This window comes from Corylus avellana, chromosome 8, assembly GCF_965113065.1.
Source record: "Corylus avellana chromosome 8, dhCorAvel1.hap1.2, whole genome shotgun sequence".
NCBI classification, from domain to species: Eukaryota; Viridiplantae; Streptophyta; class Magnoliopsida; order Fagales; family Betulaceae; genus Corylus; species Corylus avellana.
In genome coordinates, this window is record NC_142497.1 from 2,113,272 (window position 1) to 2,137,999 (window position 24,728).

General features: G+C 33.7%; 1 protein-coding gene across 1 annotated transcript; it reads right to left on the bottom strand.

Moving 5' to 3' along the window:
• Positions 1-3,522: 3,522 nt before the first annotated feature.
• Positions 3,523-17,803, bottom strand: LOC132164659 (xanthine dehydrogenase 1). The gene is made up of 14 exons (XM_059575201.2): positions 17,418-17,803; positions 15,911-16,010; positions 15,689-15,797; positions 13,383-14,891; positions 12,788-13,030; positions 12,327-12,641; positions 11,229-11,468; positions 10,051-10,335; positions 9,710-9,931; positions 8,117-8,278; positions 7,369-7,503; positions 5,734-5,970; positions 5,342-5,515; positions 3,523-4,002 (listed from the first exon to the last, which is right to left on the bottom strand). Exons 1-14 carry the CDS (start codon positions 17,545-17,547, stop codon positions 3,760-3,762), a joined length of 4,104 nt encoding a protein of 1,367 aa, XP_059431184.2. The 5' UTR covers positions 17,548-17,803; the 3' UTR covers positions 3,523-3,759.
• Between the last annotated feature and the right edge of the window lie 6,925 nt (positions 17,804-24,728).

A 24,728-nucleotide genomic window follows, 5' to 3' on the forward strand; every position in this document is an offset into this window, starting at 1 on the left:
GGAAGATTTAGACTACTTGTGATTGAGCTCTCACAAGAGGCTCACAGTTTATATAGCCATCCCCTCAATGAGTAGAGCATTTGTTTAAGAGTATATGATGCTTCCAACCTCTAACCAATCAATAATTTAGGTTTGAAATTTTCCTTTCTTTTTTTTCTTTTTTTTTTTCTAATTAAATACAATGGGATCTGAATGCTCCAGCTTAATGAGTCGTGTGCTTATATGCCTTGAAATTGTCCAGCTGAGCAATGCAATCTCCATATTCATATATATATATATATATATAGAGAGAGAGAGAGAGAGAGAGAGAGGGTTGACTCAAGAAATATTCATCAATAACAGTTGATTAAATTTGAAGATTTTCCAATTTGTGAGGTAGAACTGGCCAGTCATCACCAATATGCATCAAGCCTATGAAAGCATCTTTTTTATTCGATTATTGGCCAACACTTTCTAACATGGTGTGGAAGCATTGTTTAAAAGATAAAAAAGGTTTTCAATGGCTTACTTCCAAGTTTAATTTGCCAAATATATATATATATATTGACAATGATATAAAGTCAGCTAATTACCAGTTCTTTGGCTTCACAGCTGTTCACTGCCGACAATGACTATTAATGATTAGAGAAATGAAGAGACATTTAGAAGCAATTTGTACGTGTAGGAGATAACCGCGTGAAGAGGTATGAAACTTTGAAACCTATGCCAAATTGTCTTTCATATGACTCGTTTTCAATGTTCCTATGCATCCTCTCTCTAATCAAGTTGTAATGCATGATTTTGATACCCGCAACCGTTCTTAATATATAGATTATATATTAAGAATGTGTTTGGCCCATGATTGCATAGACTAAACATGCATTTTTAAACAAAATCGTGAAAAATATCCCTTTCGAGAATTCGTTTAAAAAAAAAAATGACAATTTGAAAAAAATGAATTCACGTTTCCTAACAACAGGCAACTGGTGCGTTTTTTAAAAGCACACTTATTTATAACGCTTAACTGCAGCTTTAAAAATCTTGTTTTCATTTAAAAAAAAAAAAACAAATTCGTCATGGGAATTGAAGGGTTATACTTGCGTATAAACATAATAAACATATTTTGAATAGGATATTTCGAAGTCAATGTGAAGAAGTAGTTCGAAAAAAATGGTCATGGTGGTAGCATGTTACGAATTGATTACATTATCAACATTTGGAGTGAAATGGTCGCGGTGCTAGCATGTTACAAATTGATTACATTATCGCCATCAGAATGAAATGGTCAAAGTACGTAATACTATATATTATGTTAGCCATTTGAAATTAATTTTTCTTATTGAGCTTGGTGTTAATTCCAAGGAAGAGTGCAGGTTGCAGCTTCAACGATTATTAATGGCCTGTATAATAAGACTTTTTAAAAATAAAAAATAAAAATAAAGGAGAGTCAAAGGCTTCAGAAGGAGATTTCTTCCTCGTTCTTTGCATCTGTTATCTTGATCTATAATATTCTCCAAATGATTGCTTTATTTTGTCCATTTGTCTAAAACGTGGAATTTCTTTTTATTTTATTTAAAAGTAACTGTAGATCGAATATTGAAACTTTAGAGGGGCCTAGTCAATTCTTTAAATTATGAAAATTGTCTAATAAAAGGTCCCATGAAAATGAAACTTCATGCATGGACCCTTCTAAAATTAATGTATAGGGGTAACTTCACTTTAGATTTCTGAATTACTACGTGATTTGATAAACTCTCTTCAAACTTCAAAACCTCTCAATTTGAACCTTACAACTTTCAATTGCAGTCAATTTGAACATGTCCGTCAAATTTAGTCATTAACTGAAATATCTAAAAAGACCAAAATATCCCTAATTTTTTTTTTTTTATTTAATTTGAAATTAAGAGTAAATTTAAAATTTTATCAAAAAGTCAAGAGTATAAATATCATTGTCTCACTTTTAATGTTTAAAATCTAACAGAGTGAATCAAATTAACTAAAATTGAAAATTCAAGAGTTCAAATTAAGAAATTTTGAAGCTTAGAAGACTTGTCAAATCACATGGTAATTCAGAAATTGAAAGTGAAGTTACCCCTAAGAGCATTCCCAGCAGCTACCCGATCATATTCCCTAAATTTAAGGATCCAAACTACTTTTTGCTTCCATATATCAATTTACTCCCCAATAGCTTCCTTAAATACTTCCCTATATCATTAAAATATTATATTTTTATTTTACTTTTTTTTATATTTTATTCATTTAATTTATACTTTCTCTCTCCTTCATATTTTCTTCTTCTTTCTTTCCGATGCAGCGCAGCACAGCAGCAACCCACCCATTTCTTCTTCCTGTGATTTCTTCCTTTTCTTCTCCTCCCAACAAGGAAGCTAATGTCCTCACTCCTGTCCCTGTGATCCTCTTGCACCCAACCACCTCAAATTTCTTCAATTTCCAACACCCCCTCGCGATCGCTATCAACCCCATGTCGTCCAAGTCCGCCGAGTTCTTTATCGACAGCGACTCCAGCCCCTCGCACAACGTGACCCCATCCAACTGCGACCCAATCGGCGCTCACATGCCTTGACGCCTTGTGTCTTTGATTTGATTTATGGGTTTCTTTGGTTTGATTTGATTTATGGGTCTGAAATCTCTGGTTTGAAATCTCTGGTCTGAAATCCCTGAAATCTCTGATTCGGTCTGAAATATCTCGTTTGATCGATCTGGGTTTCTGGTTTGATCGTTTGGTGGTGCGAGAGAGAGAAAGAGAGGTGAGAGAGAGACGTCTGGTTTGATTCTGGTTTGGTGGTGCGAGAGAGAGAAAGAGAGGTGAGAGAGACGTGAGACGGGAGGAGAGAGGAGAGAGAATATTTTTTTTCTAATTTAGTAAGCATGTGGATCGCTACAGTTGAACCCAAAACATGGGGTTCAACTGTAGCAGCTGATGGTTTAAGGAACCATATAGGGAATCTGCTGTGGGACGTTTTTTGCAATTTTTTAGACATATTTCCTAAATTTAGGGAACAGACTCCCTTATAGGGAGTCTGCTGGGAATGCTCTAATATATATATATATATATGAGCCTCTCATAACATAATTCTAATGAAGATTCGAAGTTTATAGAATTTTTTAAACCCAAGGCCGGCCCTTTGAAATATATATATATATATATATATATATATATATATATAATGGTTTCTCCTCATAACGTGACACATTTTCACAACTTTTTTTTTTTTTTTTTTCCCTCTCAGCAAAGTAGATGTTGATTATTTTTTTTTCTGAGCACATTATGTTGATTATTAATTCAGTGGCTTTATTGTTTTTCTTTTTTGGATAACTTATTCAGCTTTTTTGAGGGGAGAGGGTGGGGGGCCGCAGACAAAACAGAAAATCAATTACTTAAATTCTGACTCCGCCACTCACCTCATCCTCATGAGTTCATGGAATTATTTATATTATTACATATTCTCATGCAGGACATATATAGTAGCATTAACTTGCTTTTCTATAATACACCAAAAAAAAGAAGAAAAAAAATACACAAGAAAAAAATATCTGCCTGAGTTTATTGACTTGTCCTAGAATAACTGCTTGTAATTACATTTTGCACCATGCTAATTAACATGAGAGTAACCATTTTTTTACTTGATTAACTTGTTAGTTGTTAAAAGAAGGGTGTCCTCCCTTCCTTTGCCTTGTCTAACAGAGCTATGGCTAAAACTATAGAACCGTGGAGTGAAATTTTCAACTTTCAGGATATGCCAATATTGCAAATGTGGATCAAACACTGAGCTTTGGGTGGAAATCAGAGCTAATCAATGGTGTGATGAACTCATCCAAACAAGCCATTCGGATGCGTTCAGGTGTTGCTGGATTATCCAGAGGAAACCAGTCATTACAACCCACTTCAGATCTTGCAGCCATAATGGCATCTTTGATGGCAAAAAAGACAGCAGAGGCCAGAAAGAAGGGAGGCTCTCCAACAGCTTTAGATGAATGGATAGCCTTCACATTTGGATGACCCTGTCAATTAGCAAAGAAACACATAAGCCAGAGAAGTTTAAAAATAATAAAAAAAACTAAGATTTAATTGAGTAGCTGCACTGCAGCTAACTCATGAAATGCATGGGAAGCCAATAAGTTAATTTTGAAATTAAAAGTTCAAATCGAAAAATCGCAGCTCTTACCAGCAAAGATAATATGATCTACTTAAACTTACCAAATGGGACCAGTGGCGGAGCCAGGCAATTCATATTGGGGGTGCCGCAAAAAAAAAATTTTGCGTCCTAAAAATGTTTTTTGGCGTACTAAAAATTTTCTCCACCCTAAAAATTTGGTAATTCACATAATATATGTATCACAGAAAAATATCTATAAAAGTTCATAAATATGTGCTTAAATTAATATATTAGAAATGTAACATGCCGGCACTATATCAAAAAGACAAATACAAAAAAAAAAAAAAAAAAAAAAAAAAGTGTCTAGAACTGCACTTTACGGTCTCTTAGAAGTACAAAATCAACAAGTATCGAATCTAAATCATATTTTGTATAATGAAATGCTACAAGCAGGCTATCCACAACAAGTCATGCTTCAAATGTCTAAAAGATCCTACACATGTTTTAGGAAAGAAATTTAACAAAGATTGCACAGCTCTCTTTTTAAACCTTTGAAAAAAAAAAATTAAACCACGGCACCCCCAAAGGCTAACGTGGCTCCGCCACTGAATGGGACTCATCATTTAAGAAACCAGGATATAAGCAACAGAATTTCATTCCTATACCATTATGTTGTTGCTTTATTAGGTTTGACAGATGCATGGCAAAAATAATTGATTTAACTTGGCTAGAAATGTATGTCAGAAGAGCCATACTGGTACAATCATGGAAAGCATAGGCCAGTAAAGATTTTTTGTACTTCGAAACGTTTCGACAGTTTTGGAATTTTGATGCAGTTGCTGTTAACTTGGTTTATTAAATTAATTTTCCTTTTCCCACCTTATCCATCCCTAAAGTGAGATAATTAATTGCATGCTTACATTATGGCCTAAAAGCATCTCTTCTTTCTCTATAATGGGATCCCTCAAGTACAATACATATTTGTGTTTTTTCACATCATATAAGTATGGGGGTTCTCAACACTTGCTTTAATTGACGATATTATTTCTAATTATGTTTTTCGTTTTCAACCTAATCTCCAGGTTTGCATAGACTCTTTATGATAATAGAGATGATTCCATATCAAAACAACCAACCATAAAGGTATATTCAGTTATTTGGAACATCAGGATGCAACCCCACCCCCCTCCCCACTCTTGCACTTTTTTGACAAAGGTAATTGAGAAGCAATTAGTTGAGTGTACCTTCAGAAGGGCAACATTGAACTTGAAGGGGACATCATTCATAGAAGGAATTTTGTAACTTCCAGGCCCGCATGTGTAAAGGCAGCCAGGTGGGATCCACTTATGAGCTGCATCTCCCCACTTTAGTTCTTCTAGGGCTACCCAACCTACACCTTGGATAAAGGCTCCTTCAATCTGTTAGAATATCAAAGCATGCACCAAATCATGAGAAGATAATGTGATTCAAAGATGTACTAATCCAATTTTTTTTATTTTTCTAAAAAAAAATTAATAGTAATAAATTTAAAAAGAAAAGCTAAAATTTGCAGGTCCTGCATAAAGGTGTCATAATAACTTGACACCTTAGAATAAAATGAAGGAGAAAATGAAAAAGGAAATTAAAAGAAAAGAACCTGTCCAACATCAATTGCTGGATTGAGAGAATATCCAAGATCCAAGAAAATGTTTGCTGCCCTTGTGTGAAAATCTCCAGTCAATGTATCAATTTCAACCTCTGCAAACGCGGCACCATATGTGAAGTACTTGAATGGGTGTCCTTGACCAGTACTCCAATCAAAGCCAATTTCAGGTGTAATATAGAATCCATGTGCTGAAAGATCTATTCGCTCCATATAGCATGCATTTGCCAGCTGGGAATAATTGAAAACAACAAAGTTCTCATCATTAGAAAATTTCCAACAAAAAGAAAGGAGGCCAGTATAAAACCTTACTTGGAGTTAACAAGTTAATGATAAAGAGAAGCTATACAACATGGATTTCTTTAGTCATCAACCGTTCCATGTCTTCTATAGCTACCGAAATAAAGGAGCATATAGTGCAATTCTACAATCAATTGCATTCCGAACAGTTTAATTGGCGACCAAAGGGTAGTTTTTGGCATGATGTGTGGTGTGAGGATAGTCCGTTGAAGATATCTTATCTGGATTTGTTCAGTATTGCACAAAGAAAGGATGCGTGGGTGGCAAATAACTTGCAGTTTTGAGAAAGGACTATTCATTGGATTTTTACTAGACCAGTTCAGGATTGGAAGGTAGAGGTGGCATTATCTTTCTTCGAGTCTTTTAGACTAAGAGAAGGAGATAAGGATAGAATAGGATGTAGTCCTTCCAAAAGGAGCAAGTTTGAAGTGAAATCGTTTTATCAAGTGTCAATTAGTCTGAAAGGATCCCCTTTTCCATTGAAGAGTATATGGATAGTCAAGGCTCCCTCGCTGGGTGGCATTTTTTGTGTGGACAACAGCCTTAAGGAAAATATTAGTGCTGGATAATTTGAGAAAGAGGAATGTTGTGGTGGTTGAGTGGTGGTGCATGTACAAGAAGAATGGGGAGTCCATCAATCACTTGCTGATTTATTGTGGATTAGCAAGAGTTATGGAATTCCATTCTTAATCAGCCTAGAAACGGGTGATTGATTTGTTGGTCAGTTTTGAAAGACAAGAAGGGTGTGGTAGAGTTATGGAAGTATGGAGGTTGGCTCCATTGTGTTTAATGTAGTGCCTTTGGCAAGAAGGGAATGCTCCGAGCTTTAAAGATGTAGAGACTTCGGTGTTAGATATGTTCAACACTTTCTGTACTTGGATATTTGCACATCATAGTTTGCTTGTCTTTAGTTTTGAAGATTTTTTGAACTTGTGTTCATCTTTTTCTTCAGATTATGGGTTCTCTTGTATACTCTATATGTACTAGGGTTGCGCCGCTTTGCGCTTATTTAATGATAATGAAATTACTTACTAAAAATATATATTTGCAGGAATTCCAACAAACATTTTCTTACGCATAACAAACTCAAACTTACTTTTTTTTCGTAACCTCACTATTTATAATAAAACACAGGAGAAGAATACTATACATCTAAGATATCATTCACATCAAATACTATGTTCTCCTTTTCATTAACCATTTCTTTGTTCCTCTTGGAAGAAAAGGAACTTATCCATTCTATAAAAAGAAACAGATCATACACTTGATGATTGGATCATCCAAGGGTCGATGCAGTAATTTTATGTAAAATTATGAAAATGAAGGTACCTCAGCAAACGAGCTGAAATTATTTTGTCTAGAAATGGGCTCCATTCTTGCCTTTATTTGCTCACATGCATCCAAAACTGCATATCCATACATATCAGAACTTGCAGAAGCAGCTGTCGGTGATGAATTGGGAACCTGACTCAGTACCACCATGAAAACAAAATGAATATATGATTGTTTCTGTATACAATATATGTATTTATGCATGAAGCATAAAAGAATTCAAGACTATATTTAATTCTAAAGCAATCCATGATCTATTTCCAGTTCACATGCAGAATCTTGTAAGAATAAATTCCTTTCACTTAAAATAATGTTATTAAATGGTTCTACGGAGACTGGTGACAGAAAACATATCTTGTCACAAAACTGCCAATACAGAGAGCTTCAGAATCTATTAGAAAGCACAAACACATTTTCCTTTTGAATTGTTCTGAAAAATAGAAGCAAGTGGAAGGGGCATCCTCTCTTAAAGTGGTGCAGCTCTCTATGTCAGATAGGCATACGGAATTCCTATATGTTTGATTCCATCATCATCTCACATACATCAAGGCTTTCTATAAATATAAGGAAAAGTATTATACATTCGTGCCATTGTATTCAACATTGCTAATACTTAGCTAACAGGAACAGCCAAGCAATGTCCCACCAGTAGTACCAAGGAGTTTTTTCCACCGAATGTGGTCAACAGTAAATTACTTTGCAAGAAACAAGATGAAAAACTTTTAACAAAAACAGGGCTGATTACCTTGTCAGTACTTGTCTCTGATATAAAGACAGAACTGAGAGGGATATTGAACGCAGAAGCAGCAATCTGAGCAATTTTTGTATATAAACCTTGTCCCATTTCAACACCTCCATGTGTAACTAAAACAGTTCCATCAGTATAAACATGAACAAGAGCACCAGCCTACAGTGAATAGGAAAACTTGCATAATCAGGATTCTGTTAACATGATTTCGTAATAAACATAGAATGCAAGAGTCATATCCCAAAATAATAAACACAAAACCAATTCCACCAGCAATGAAATGGTTGAAACATCTGTAAATATTCAGAACAGATCAATACGTGCGTTCTAGGAAAATGTTAAGACTTGAAAAAATGATAAGAATGAATTCAATGCATCACGTGAAGCAAGTTAAAGATGTATTTTGCATCCAAGAACTCATCAGAACTTGGAATGATGAAACAAACTGTATCAAAATTTGGAATGACAAAACAGACTGCAGTTAACACTTCAAGAAGGAGCATAGACATAATACCGTGCAGAATATGCAGCATACGTCAATCATACACCTTGGTTCCATGTTTCAAAACCATGCTCTTAAATGTGCAAACGTACTATTGAGGTTTCAAGAAAGATAAATGTGCAAAATTTTTCTCTTAAATCACACAGCTATGTGTATCCATAGGTTTTCATACATTTTAAAATAACACAAGAATTTCATAGTGGCAAGACTAAAATAAAACATTTTGAATTTAAATAGGAATTTAAGGAATCAAAAGAATAATGGTAAAAACAAACAATAAAAAGAAAAAATTAATTAGTGAGTTCATAGATGCATCGATTAAAATAAGAAAAAAGAACAGGAAAAAAATAATAAAGAGAAAAAAACACAAAACACAAAACACAAAAGCAAAGAAAAGAGCAAAGGAAACAAATGAGTGGCATGTAATAGTTATTCATTTAATAAATGAATTTGTTAATATTTAGATCATGCAATATTTAGAATATACAACAATCCAATACAACCATTAAATGGTAAAATGGAAGTTTCAAACTTTCAATAACTTAAGTTGTGCCACCTCATCCATGACGCCCACTACACATTTCTGCAATTCAAGCAGGTTGGATTAATTGAAACATGATGGGAGAATTGATATGTGGAAAGGAAAACACACAGTATGCACCACCCTCTAGTACATAATAATCAAATCAAGCATCAGACAAGAAATCTTACCCCAAAGATCTCTCTGTCCAATCGATAGATTCAAAGTGAAGAAGAAAAATATATAAGCAAAATTTTGGAGCAGAAGTGCCTCATCTCCCAGTTCATATCCAAGGGAGTTCTATCCTGTTTCGCTAGCATAGGTTATATGAACCAAGAAATTATAAATACAGGAACTTCACCTAGACTCATCTCTGACAGTCACGCCCCTGCTCTCATGCAGCAGGAGCATATCCTATCCTCTCAAGTAACAATACTTCTTTCAGAGCACACAACCAAACTGATCCCCAAAGATGCCAGTAATTCCATATAGAGCCACTTTATGTGATTAAAAATAAAACACCAATCATGATTCTAGAACTAACAACTAATATTGTTTCACATGTTACCTGGTTCATAAACTTAGCCGTAAAGGATATGCCGAATTTGGTTGGAACCATAGTGATTCCACGCTTCCTCCACCGGTTGTTAGCATTGAACTGGTTAACTTCGTTACGGGCATTCAAAAAGTCACAAGATAACTTCAGCTCATTCCAGAGCGGGGCCAAGGTACAGTGTTGAAGTTGTTGGCCATAGTGCAATATTGAACCTTCACCTTGAAAATTATTTTCCTAAAAAGAAACCCAAATGACAAATTCAATAGGAAAAACAATTAAGAACAATGAGGGTAGTGATTATAAACTGCAGCCATATCAAAAGAATGACAAATGAAGGAGACTATATAACTTACCCTTATCTCTTCCGGGCTTTTCTCGAGTTCTACTGCAATTCTTTGAATCCAATTTTCAGTAATAATCATGCCTTGAGGACCACCAAATCCTCGAAAGGCAGTGTTACTGGGGATATTGGTGAAGCAAGCCCTTCCAATAATCCTCACATTAGGTATCTCATAGACATTATCCGAGTGAAACATAGCACGCTCAAGGACAGCAAGAGAAAGGTCCAGTGAATTTCCAGCATTATTGTAGATTTCAAGATCCAGTGCAAGCACTTTCCCCTCATTTGTGAACCCGACCTAAGTCATGCCATTTCATCATTATTTTGTTCCATTACATCAACTTTCAATAAAAAAAGAGAAGTTAGTTGGGAATATTCTGAATTGGAAATTGTTTTCCATTGACCAACATCTTTCACCCACATGCCGCAACTAACACCAGAAATTACAGAAAACATTTTATGCTGAAACAAACACAGCCTAAGGGTCAATTTCAGCTGAATACATTATCTTTAACGACAAGATTTAAAACAAAATAAAAAGAAACAAAAAGAAAACAAAAAATAGAAAAGAATTAGAGGAGCAACAGTTTATAGAAAAATTCAACATGTGCACGAGCTACAGTTTTTTTTTTTTTTTCACATTCCTCTTCTTCTCCATTTCCTTACATGAAATATTAAAAATAAAAAATAAATAAAAGAAGCCTTCGTACAACCAGCAACACCCTCTTACTTTACTTCAAACAGAAGCAAGACTTAAATGATATTAAATAATTTTGGTCAAATTTTAATAAAAACCATGTTCTAGTATAGATGCTAAATTAATATGTGCTGCTGAAAGCTGAGGTTACTTTTTTTCCACTTCAAACACAAGCAAGAGTAAAACCAGATTTAAAAGATTTTGGTTACATCTGGTAAAAAACCATATGATAAGATGTCATCAGGCCTCTATATACTAAAAGCCAACATCTTAACATATGGAGTTGAACGAAAACTCTTCTCTATCGGTTTATCCTTCTTTCATGTTTGTCAAAGAAATTCAAAAACTAAAACAAAACTGAATCCTTTAGCACATATCTATGTTCAGAATTCATCTTAAACATTATCAAGTGGTCTTGTAGAAATAGAACTAATTGTTGAACTTCAGTATACTGATTCTACAGCATAATCAAATTAGAGTAACGAATATGATACCTTGTACTTCCCAAGAAAGCTATGCCGCTGCCCAGTTATCATCATGTCTATATCCCTGTCTAATGTCAATTTCACTGGTCGATTCAACAGATATGATGGTACAGAAGCCGCAGCAGCAACGAAAGCTGATCTTGTCTCCTTCCCACCAAATCCACCACCAATTCGCTTGGTTTTACAAACCACTTTTGACATTGGAAGACCAAGAACATGAGAAACGTACTTCTGGTGCTTCTGAGGGGCCTGCACAAAGTGTTGTACTGTGATCTTAAAATAGAAAAATGTTAAGCAATACGAGAACCATCTTTGAGGCATCCGAGTTGACGTTGGCAACTAATAAGCTTCTAGGCAGTGAAATTTGAAACTTTTCACAACAATATTGCTAATACATAAGAAATATGTGCAGACCAGTGACAAGAGACAAAACATACCATAAATATATACAGTGAGTACAAAGGTTTTTATAAGAGGCAGCCTTCAGAAAGCTTTACAAAAGGTAGTAAGCAATAACAATCAGAGAGGTCACTTCTGTGGCTTTGAACCAACACATGCCGACAAACAGATGTGCAAGAATTGCTAACATAGACTCTACAATCTGAAAATTAACCACAAGAGATGCATTTACTTTAAAACAATAACTAGGAGCAGTAAACAGCTAGGCACCTGGGAAGACTATGGCAGATATCAAATTGACATATATGGAAAGAAGAATCAGAATATCGAAGCCCATCACTTTGATCAGGTAAAAGTCATGCCAAATCTTTATTCTATAAATGAATTGCTGGGAAAATTTCATCATGCCAATTCATCCAACTAAAGAATAAGAATGTGTAAAGCCAATGTTGAACTTCTTATTTATTATGTAAACATCCTGCGTTTCCACACAAATATTCAGCTGATACAAAATCCCTAAGTTTCATAACAACAGAATACACTCATATAGCAGAATATATCCAGAAGTTTGTAGTAAAGAAGCTAAATACTGCAAAAAGCGGCTCAATTCATATTCTATTTCATCAGATATCTTATTAAATCGGAATTGGTTCAGAGAAGCCCATGGCTTGGATAAGTCTATGAAATAGAGGTGACAAGCTAACTTACTTGGGTGGATGAGATCATATAAACTTCGTTGCCACCATCCGTTGTCCATATCAAGCTGCTATGTGGCTCTAAGTAAAAATGTTCTTGACCTCCCACTTGAACCTCCCCCTCTATGATCCTGTGACACTGAGAGGATTTAAAACAGAGATCCACATCCCCTTTTCTCAAGCATCTCTCGGTATTAGGATGGAAACTTTTAGCATTGATGGCATCCTCTATTGATAAGATGGCTGGGAGCTCTTCATACTCAATATGAACTTTTCTTGCGGCTAGTTTTGCATTTTCATGTGTATCAGCAACAACAACTCCTATAACCTGCATACAGATTCATACATAGTTCCATGGATTAAAAAGGAAATAGGATAAGGGATATCCAAAACATCCCATAGAAAAAAGAAGAGTGCACCCAAATGAATGAACATTAAATTAGATTAAAAAAATTTATTCAGGAAGCTTCATACATGACCCACACAAGTGACAAATTCTGTAGCAAATAGTTCCTCATCATGGATAACTGCTCCAATATCATTACCGCCAGGCACATCTTTAGCTAGAAATATGCCTGCAAAACCAGGTGAAGCCATGGCTCCTGAGTCATCTATTGAAAGAATACGGGCATGAGGTTTTCTGCTCAATACCAATGCAGCATGCAAACCATTAGGTGGTAACGGTGTATCATCAGTGTATTCTGCCTCTCCTGTAACCTAGAAGAAGTAATTATATCAACAAAAATATCATGATGATACACTTTATCAACTAAGAATAATTATATAGACAATAACTACCAACTCTAGCACTTTTACATGATTTAAGATACAGGCAAACCCAATTTAAGACAATCAACAAATGAGAAGATAATCTCCTCATACTCTGCAAATGTGAACAAATTTCCAAATGTCCACATGTGATGAGTATGAAGAGCAACAGAGTAGAAGTTATGCAAGCCTCATACCTGCAAATTTCTATTATAAAATACAGAGAGAAATGCATATCAACATTTGATAGATCAACATGGATACAACACCATAAAAACTATAATTTTTCCCATGTACATACCTGAAGTCTTGATGAGAGATGAACCTCAGGAGAACCCACAGCAGTCCCATGTTTCCTAACTTCATAGTCCTGACTTCCTATAACAGGTGGGCGGTGGAATGATTGTATAGCAGATAGATGTGATAATTGTACATTCTCAATGGATTTCTTTCCATTTATTTGATGAGATACCCATAGAAAAAATTTGAAAAAGAAACTAAGTATTAAAGATTTCCGAAATTCCACCATCCCACCAGGAGCATCTTCCTTTAGAAAGATATCCTTTTGCAAAATTTTCAAAGCACCCTTCAACAGCTCCTGGTTCCAATACTTCCCAATGAGAAACTCTTTTGTTTTCACTGCAGAAAGGGAGAGTGGAGCAACACCACCATAATCAATGCTAGCATCTGAAACAATCCAGTCTTCACATTTTTCCGCAAGATAAACACGCATCCCAGCATTTACAATTGCAATATCATCATCTCGACGGTGAGCCTGTTTAAATTCTTTCACGTACTCAAAGGGCCTAGTCCAAGGTAAGAATACAGAAAGTAAGATTTCATCACTTGCCATATCCACCTTACGATAACCCAGGAAGAAATTTTCAGCCATGACCGTTCTAATGTTTCCTTTACAATCAATGATTCGAAACTTTGCACCAGCAGCCATCCAAAGAGGGTTCAAATCAGATATCGGACTGGCTGTACATATATTCCCACCAACAGATGCAACATTTTTTATCTGTGTTCCAGCAAACCATTTCAACTGTTCAATGAAGGCCTTACAGGAAGAGGTTTCCTGAGCATCACGCTCTTTTACAACCTTTCTGAAAACATTCAAGAGTTCAGAGAGCCTTACTGCAGAGCCTATCTCTAAGCCATCATCCTTAACACTCAATACATTAAGTTCAGGCACATGCATAATAGAGATCAAAACCTGATATTGCATTCTCTTCAACCTCATTTCAATTCCTACTTCAGTATTACCTACCAATAACTTCGCATCTCGATATTTTGCTTTTAACTCTAGCACATGTTGAAGTCTTAAGGGTCGATACCACTTAAGCCCACCAAATCCACTCAAATTCAAATAAGTTAATTTCCTCAATAATAGCTCAGGGGGGAAGATAAGCTCTTTTTCTGTATATCTGCTTCCATCTGTCTCACTGTAAGAGACAGGTTCATACCTATCATTACAAGGCATACTTTGTTTGGTGGAGTCTGTACCACCACTTGGAGATTTTGACCTACATGAACACGGCTTACCAGTAGAAGGACAAACAGAATCACCTCCTTGAAGGTTTAGTGAAGAGATATCAGAGTATAGAACATCATTTGTTTTGGCAAAGACTCGAAATGCATCAGCAATTGGTCTGTATCCTGTGCATCGACACAAATTTCCAGCAAGGCATTCTTCAATCTGCTCCTCACTAGGTGGTGTTTGACATGACCTTAGTAATGCATACATGGACATGATAAAACCAGGAGTACAAAATCCACATTGTGAGCCATGAGATTGTGCCAATGATTCCTACAGAACATTGTGGACAAACAAATATGGTTGATGACCTCAGTAAGTCAAACTCAACACCAAAGAAAATAACTGCAATAAGTTTGATTCAAAATAAACTTTCAATTAATGAAAATTTTACTAAACACAACTGTAAAAACAGTTCCAAACAAAAACTCCAGCTCAACAGCCAGAATTCAACTGACCCCGCAGTAACCTGAGATTCAAAATAAACATAACTATACTTCTGCACTTTCAAGAGCAGAGAAAATTGATCAACTAAAATGCTAGCTACTAGGGTTTTTTTCTGAATCTAGCTACTAGGTTTACAAGGTATGAGCAACTTTCTCTAGAAGAGAATAATTTCCCAATGCTTTGAAGAAACTGGTTTTGCAATTATATCAAGATGAATTGTTAAATTTATTAATACATCTTTATCTTTTCATCTCTAGAGAAAACACTCGTGATGAAATTACTAAGCGCTACATTCCTTTCTGATACAAATCATACACATACATATTGCACCAATTTAGATTAATTCCACAACAACAGAAAAAAGTTTATTGTCTTACCTGTTAGAGGCAAAAAGAAAACGAGGGGGGGAAGTTCTGGACCAGATCTAAATTCTCTACTCCATTAGCAAAATATTGTAAAATTCCAATGATGGAAATAGATTTCTGAATAGCGCATTATACAGATATTTTGAATTATTAATGACAAAAAAATTTTATTACTAACTGAGCATATTAATAACATAATAACAACAATAATAAAATTCAACAGGAGTAGATACAATCATGAAAAGCAGAGAATATTACTTGAATTGGGTGCAAGCCATGTTTGTGGGTCCCTACTCCCTCCACTGTAATAACATGCATCCCTTCTACAGAATAAAGAGGAGCCAAGCATGCATTTACAGCATAGTGCCTGAAAGAGAGCTATCAGAACAAGATTTTCAATTCCTAACATACCCCTCACAGGAAGGAGACATGAGAGGCAAACATGCAGACAGAGAGAGCAAGAGAGAGAGAGAGACTCACACGCATCTCCTCAAATTTTTATCATAATGAGAAACCATAACAGTGCAGGCTCCACAACCACCTTCTCCGCAGCCAAGCTTTGTCCCCGTCAGACCAATATCTTTATTGCCAAAATGGAAAATGAAGTTTTATGATGAGGTTTTTCCCCATAGAGGACTACATACACTGACACTAAGAGGAAGTATATAATAAACATTTGAAGAAATGATAAAACCAGAGCTCAAACTGTTACTATAATAAAACAAAGAAAAAGAAATGAAGATGAAGACATTTTAGTCAATAACAGAACAATGTATTGCCACCAAATTTATAACGAATAAGCAATCAAGGGATAAGACAGGAAAAGGCACGGGCAATTAAGGAAAAAGAAAGAACTAAAAAAAAAAACATTTTAATGAAATTAAAGATAAAATATCCACCCCGAAACAACTTAAACTCAGGCATTTGAAATACATGCAAGTTTAGAACCAAAGAGTAACATTTTTTTTTTTTTTCAAAAGTTATGTCCAGGTAAAGCATATTGTATGATGAGCTTCATAAAGAACAATCAGCTCTGCAATTCAATTATGCTAGAAAAAAGCCCTTTCAAAAGAAGCACCGGCCACAATTATAAACTATTTCTTGTGGTACTGCAATTTAAACTGCAAATTTCCAAGATTTTGACCTCAATCAAGTAGGCAATTAGATTTGGAATACTACAATATGTTAGAAATGATGATTACATTATAACAAACGACCATTAGAAAATATTATCAGAACATCAAAGAAAAATTATTAATAAGATGTTCCTTAACTTCTATTAGTAAGCTGCTACTCTGTTGCCGATAAATTGTGGGGCAGGGAAAATAAAAATAGCAGATTATTTTAAGCACAACAAAAACATTGCTTTAGAATCGGTGAATAGTAATTCTTTTTTTCTTTTTCTTTTTCTTTTTTTCCATTTAACTCCTTTCTTTAATCTTGCCAGAAATCCGGGGGAGACAAATCAACAAAGAACAAAAAACAGCATTCCGTTTATCAAACTTCTTAGCACCCAAACAGAGTCTTACATTTTATCAAAAAAAATAGCATAACTTACGGTTAACTGGAGGTGAATGATTCTAAATTAAAGTCTGAAGAAAAGCAAAAGCATATGTTAAACTTTATCAAAAATAAACATAGCTCAGAAACAAATGTCAATCCTTTCTAGGTTGCTGACAAAAAAATGGGATATGGTAAAAGATACTTTTCAAGCCTAGCCCACATATAAGGCAATTCAAATCAAAAAAGCATGATTCAAAAAGTGTAAGAAACTTCAAGTGGGGCGAACCACCAGACTTGATTGATTCGCAAATAACCCAATATATATTAGGCAATTCTACATCATATCAAAACTAAGTCAAAAATTCAAAACTCTTTCCCTTTTCTCTTCTATTCCTCTAATTTCTAAGCAAGCAAACAAACTAAAGAAACCCAGATCACAAAATTATCTGAGAAATGGATCATAGCTTGAGAAACCATGTTGTACCTCTGAGATACTCCAGAAGAGTCATGTGGGCCAACCCATCAGGCAAAGTTCTACGAACTCCATTAACGTACAGTATCGCTTCCCCTCCGACTTGTTCCAGCTCGTCATCTTTGTCCTTCAAAGATCCCATGTTGTCAATTCGAATTCGAAATCAGACAGAAAGTATCGCTGTTCCTTTTACGCTACGCTATTCTCAAAGTGTGTTTATGGAGTTTTTTGCGTTTGATTTAGTTTTGGTAAAGAAATTGAATGGAATAGTTGGTAGGAGACGATAATTCATCAACAGAGAAAACTCCGTTCTCTTTGTTTGACTGATGTCATGCAAGAGAGTCGGTCCCCAATCTAATCGTTTCTACTTTCTACACGTGTATAAGAAAATCCATAAGGAGAAAAGGGAAAAGCTCAGACTCATGAATTTGGCCACGAGTTCCCATTTTATAGGGAAAAATAAAAAAATAAAAAAATAAAAATCCCATCAGTTACAGACGGGTATCACTGTCAGATATGCGCGTGATTTTTTTTTATAATTTAATTTTAAAATTTAAATGCATCTCTATATTATTTTTCATATAAAAAAAATTATCATGTCTCTTTTAATGAAAAGATATACTAAAAGTTATACATCAGTATATTATTGAGCATGCATTTTTTTTTGAAATGTAATGAACATGTATTTAATAACACAATCACACATAGATGAATTAAAACATAAGATCATTGAATTTAATTTAATTTATATAAACTAAAACATGGTAAAGTCTTTGTTCCGGTTAGAGTAGTTTAAAATGAAAAAGAAATATAAAGCCAAAAAAAAAAAAAAATAGTGAGAATAAAACTTGGATTTTGATTATCAAAGCATTAATAAAAATTAGTAAGAATTTATCATATTGTTGGTGTAATACTTATTATATTTCAATACAAATATCGTATACTTATGAACATTCGAAGAATAAAAAAACAGAGAAAAAGAAACAAAATATTTTTTTATGAGTATAACACAAACGAACAAAAAAAAAAATCTCATAAAATATTCAAATGCATTACAACATATTTGTAAAAATGTTAAAATATTTGTTCTCATGTGAGTAGTTTAAAATGAAAATAATAGCAAGATGAAAACATGTGGATTTTGATTATCAAAGCATTAGTTTTTAATATTATTGGTCTGATACCTATTATATTTCAATGAAAATTAAAATTCATATAATTCTAAACATTCTAAAAAAATACAAAGCAAACTAAACAAAATATTTTTTTTATGAATACAAAACAAAACAAAATATTTTACTGACTCTTTAACACAATCAAATCAATCCTCACATAAGGTGCAATGTTTAATATTTCTTTGGTCTTTTGAAAGTATTTATGTTCGATTTATGCTTATTAATCAAATAAATGTTTGCATTGTTTTGCTTTCAAAAGCATAAAAACACTTTCAAAAATGGTCGAAAATCAACTAAATCATATAAACAAAACAAAAAATCAGGTAAAACACAAGAGCCTTTATTTTAGTTTAACTCATATACATTAAAACATGTCTAAATCTTTGTTCGTATAAGTATATATAATTTAAAATGAAAAATTATAAATAAAAAAAAAAAGTAAGAAGAATACATGAATTATAATATAAAAAATTAGTAGGAATATTTAAAAAATTTAGTGTGATATCTATTAAAAAAACATATTAGCACGTTGGTAATCTGTTTCCAATTTCATAGCACCAAATCCTATATATTGTTAAAAAAATCTTATATATGGTTATATATATATATATATATATATATATATATATACACTACGGTTTAAAAAAAAAAAAATAGCAAGAAGAATACATGGATTATAATATAGAAAATTAGCATGAATATTTAATATTTGTAGTGTGGCATCTATAATATTTCAATATAAATCAAACGCATAGAATTTTGAACATTTGGAAAAAAAAAAAAAAATACAAAGGAAAATAAACATTTTTTTAATAAAATTTTGTTCCTATAGATATACACGGTTTAAAATGAAATGTATAAAGAAAAAAAAAATAGCCTTTTAAAAAAAGGATTTTTTATTTTTTTTATTTTTTTAATTCTTTATGACTTATATGGCCGATTATGAATAGTTAATTAATGTAGTATGTTTTTAAATTCTAAATGTTGTCTTTATATAGTTTTGGAAAGTAAGAAATTTTAAGAAAATAATATCATACATTAAAGTTTTGAACTTAATGAAATCACATATAATGAAAATTATTGAAATATAATTAAATGCTCTTAATTATGCCTTAAAAAACCAGTTTAGCCTTTAAAAAAAATGGGTTCATGCCACATGTCGCAATTTTTTTTTTAAAAAAAAATTTCAATCTCATTAAAGAAGGATCACGAGCATAATGCTCTTACATCACAAAGCAAAAAGTTCGGAAAAATCACAGCGAAAGAAGCTACGAGATAACAAATCATAGATGCTTACATAAAAATCAAGCATTTAAGACCTATCTATGACATCAATATCCGCTAACCTATGACTATTTTTCAATTGTAACACCAGATTTGTTCCAAACAAACTCAACTCAATGCATAAGTAGCTCATCTTCCTCGCTTTGAAAACAAATCACATCCACAACCCAAAGTCTGGACAATCCTTATTCAAACAAAAATACAGACAACAAAAAATAGTTAAAACCCAGCCCCAGCAGAAAAATAGCCATAAAAGCACAGATCTGCTCCTGAGAAGACTAGATCTACTCCTCATCGACCCAAAATGGTTGAGAAACTACATCATTTTTCTCGTAGATCGCTCACAAGAGCAAATCTAAAGAGAAAACTATTATTCAAAACAAACAAAACAAGCAACACAGCCAGCAAATCAGTAGTGACTGGAGTGGAGGAGATGATGGGTGTAGTGTCCCAGAATTTTCAAAGCTATTTAAATAGATTATGATGTTATTTTAATATCCATTGTAGCTAAGGATTTTAATTCTTGGGAAATTTATGAGAGTGGTAATTAGAGAATGGTAATTGGTGAAATAATAGGATAGTAAATGGTAGGTATAAGGATGGTAGAATAAGAAGGTAGAATAGTATAGGTAGAATAGTATAGGGTTGGTAGAATAGTATAGGGTTGGTGAAATAGTATAGGGTTGGTGAAATAGTAAAATGAGGGTATAATTGTAAATTGAAGGTAGAATAGTATTTGATTTTCTCCTATAAATAGAGCTCTTCTCCTTCACAATTTTCACCACTCATCTCCTCTCCCATCTCTTGCATATATTCTTCCTTCTTCCGCTTTTTACTCGGTCTTTCTTCTTTCTAAGAGTGTTTACTCAGAACAGAGAGAGAAAGGGCGAGACCAAGCGCTACAAGAAAGAAAGAACACAAGAGATAGCGGACTTTAGAAATTAGTTTCAAAAGATATACTAGTGGTGTTAGTCATATTGGAGCAACTAGATTCCTTCATACCACTTTTAGCTTCAGTCTAGAGGTAAGTAAATTCATTACCCCTTCTAAAATTACTTCATGTCATGCTATTTATTCATTCTTTAGTAAATTGTAAATGATTATTTTATTTATGTATTATGAAGTTATGTTGCATGCATGAAGGATTTCTAAAAGAATTATCTAGAAAGTTTCTATTTATTTAAACGCTTTTCTAAATACAACAAGTTTATATTTGAAAAGGTTTTCAATTTGAGAAAAGAAAGTTGAGAAATGATGATGATTATAAGAAAGAAAAATGATGATAAACCCTCCTACATGTTGCCCTAAGATGCATCAAAAGAAGTACAAAGAAAAGTACAAGAGATGAGATAAATGTTTATGAAATGAGGGCACATGTATGGAGGAGAGTATTTTTGGCCCCAAGATAAGTAAAGATGAGAGTTCGGTACCGATACTCGGATGGAGGCGAAACCACTGAAGGAGGCTATGCCAGAAGGTGGTATTCCATCAACTAGACTGTTGAGTGCACCAAGAAAGAGTTAATTGACGGTCGGGCATGGCTGTGGCCACAGTTCAGTGCCATGGTCACAAGGACCCGCAACCCTCGTGCACAGGGGTAATAGTGTACATGGGCCCTATTATGAGAAAATGATACTATATTTTCAACGATGATATGCTATGATGATTTACAAAGATTATTTATAATGATGCATTATGATGATGATTTATAAAGATGATTTACAACGATGATCTATTACTAGATGTAATAGTATGTATATGTTACGGGAGATGCAACCGTACATACAGATATTATTATGGCTAGAATTATATTTATTTGCGAAAACGATTTTCAAAACTGAGAACAAGGAGTAAAACTATTTATGGTTGTGGATTTTACTTGCTGGGCCCCCTTTGGGCTCATTCAGTTTTATTTATTGTTTTCAGGTAGAAAGGATGCTGGAATAGGAGGCCGGAATGGGGACGAGAATAATTATTAATTTTCAAAGTCTTTTCATATCAGTGATTATAATAATATGATATTCTGCAACTAAAGTTTAATGTTTTCTAATTTCGCTTGTAATAAAATCTCTTGAATAATGTTTTATACATATTTTGTATCCTTTAAAATCAAGTACTCTGATAGACCTTATAGATCTTTGCAAGAACTTTTGTTGTAACAGAAGAAAAGTGGCAAACTCAGCCTTAACGGGCTGGGAATGTTACAATGGGCACTGGCAAACGTTGGCACGTGGTAGAGCGGATGGAGGAAAAGGGAAGGGCAGCACCTTGGAGGGCAGGCGGTAGCGGCCGGAGTTGCTGATTTTTGGCCGAAAAACACCTACAAAAACAAAGAAAACTAGAGAATCCCTCCTCCTCCTCCTCTCTTTGCTTATATATGATGATTAGAGGTGAAAATACGGATAATAGTTCTGGTATTCACATCTTCATCGAATAATTATTATTTGTATCTGTGCGATTATTGTGGTTAATAAATATGGTTATCATCTACTATTCGCATATAAAATAATAAGCGTTTTGCACCTTAAAGTTGTAATGTTTGCTTCTAGTAAATACAAAAAGACATTATCTATAATTGAACACTATTTTTCAAATCATTTTTGCTAATCATTTTGCCAATAAATTCTCATCTCATACATTATTTCGCTTCCTACATCATATGATTAAGAGTTTCTCATGAGTGAAATCCAATAACACTACAAATGCAACCAAAAAAAAAGAAGGTTATGTTTGCGATGCGTGAGGTTGACTTTGAGATGATAGTAGGAGAAAAAAAAAACTAACATAACCTAAAGTTCATAAACTTATCAAATCCAAAATGACGTCGATTTAGTGAATTTAATTAAATATAGGATTTATATGTTATATATAAAGGGCTTGCAGATGCGATTATTATCCGCATCTACATACCCTAAAACGGCTATCTGCATTCACATAAACTATTCATTTATATATGAACAACAAATAAGTGCGGATAGCAGATGCAAGCGGTTATTATTTGCCCGCTTTTTCACCCCTACATTAAACTACGAATATGTGGCAAAAATACCACTTTGTGACCGTTAGATTTCCCATCGGTGCACATGACCACTTTCTGTCATTCTTCCTAAAATGCTCTGATTTTCTTAAAAACAAAAATTAAAATTAATTGAGAAAACTAAAATCAAAATAAGAAAATAAAAAAGGGTATATTGCAAATTTTAATTCACGTGGAATCTATTCTTGTTTTACTATATCAAATGTTGCAGCTTTACCAAATTGATGCCATAATCCTGTCGAACTGTTTCCTTGAATGTTCTTACCCTTTTTGTTGGCTACTGTTTTGATGTTTATGGGATAAATCAATAAATCTTTCCTTTATAGGCATGTTTGGAGGATTTGGTCAACAAAGATGCTGCAGAGAAGGTTAATGCTGTAATAGAAGCTCTGTTAACACAGCTTGCTCTTAATGCCAAGAACACTAACAAAAGAGAAAGACAAGGACCGGAAAATCAATGAAGAAATTAAAGGATCACAGAAAGGCTAAAGTTTCTGAGGTTTGTATTACTGGTTTTGTCCTGTTTCTTTTTACTGTGGCAAACGTTGTCTTGTATATAAAATGTAGTATACAATAAAGTAATGTCTCAATAACATACAATTTCTATATTGTAGCTTGAAAAAAATCGCCTTGCTGAGAAAAATAAGAACATTGGTGGCACCAGAGCAGAGAATGTCATTTTACTTTCATTTGGGAGTAGTTTCAGCTTGTCATCAATCTATGCATAAGAAAGGTGGCCCCATGGATTCAATTACTGTATAGTTACTGACAATGATAATGAACATGCATTGAAAAGAAGGGTTCTTGGATATGTCTCCTTTCCATGAGGATAAGAGATAAGAGCATTGAAAGAATATGAAGATGCAGTAGACAAGGAGACATATCCAACAAATTACAACCTGTTTGCGGAGCAAAATCAGATTACAAATGAGAAAATGGATAATAACTTCAATTTTGTTCAAATTATGAGACTGTTATCTTACAAACAAAGACTTTATGGGTCGACCAATATTGTTTTTGGTGTTGTAGGTCACTGAATGAGTCTTTACAAAATTATCTCTTCAATAAAGCATCCTGATCAGTTAGAGAAAAGGGAGAAAAAAAAATTAAAATAAATAAATACAGAAAGAAAGAAAACATAAAACATTTATATGCATTTATAGCTCCTCAAAATAAATAATGACACCTACTATTATTATTATTATTTTTGGCTCTCTGTATTAATTATTTTCTAACTTCCCCAATATACCACAGAAATTGGTGCCAAAAAGCTGAAAAGCTTTCTGGGAATTGCATTAGTTTTATAAATCAAGAACTTATATTGGGCCCCAATGACCCATTAATTAGTATTCCCTTGTAGATTCTCAAATTTTGAGGGTCTATAAATATTATTATCCTCATTTGGTGCCAAAAAGCTGAATAGTTTTTTTGAGAATAGCATTAGTTTTATAAATCAAGAACGTATATTGGTCCCCAATGACTCATTAGCACCCCCTAAACCCTTTGTGGGTAGTTTCGGCCACTTCATTTCAGTCAAATAGGATTTCTTAAACAAATTGACGCATACTAAATTTTAATTTCAAAAGAAAAATGGAAGAAATGTTTTAGAATCTCTAATTGGCAATGTAGTAGCACAAAAGGTTAATAAGGATTAAGGCATTTGTTCTTAATTTTGTTCTTGGCTCAAATCTAATAACCCTTCAAATATCCAATAGTTGATGGCTTGTCAGCATAATCTAAGCTTAAAACGAAGTGACTTTTACTATAAATATACCTTATTTTGTCGATGTAGTAGCACAAAAGGTTAATAAGGAATTTGTCCCTTTT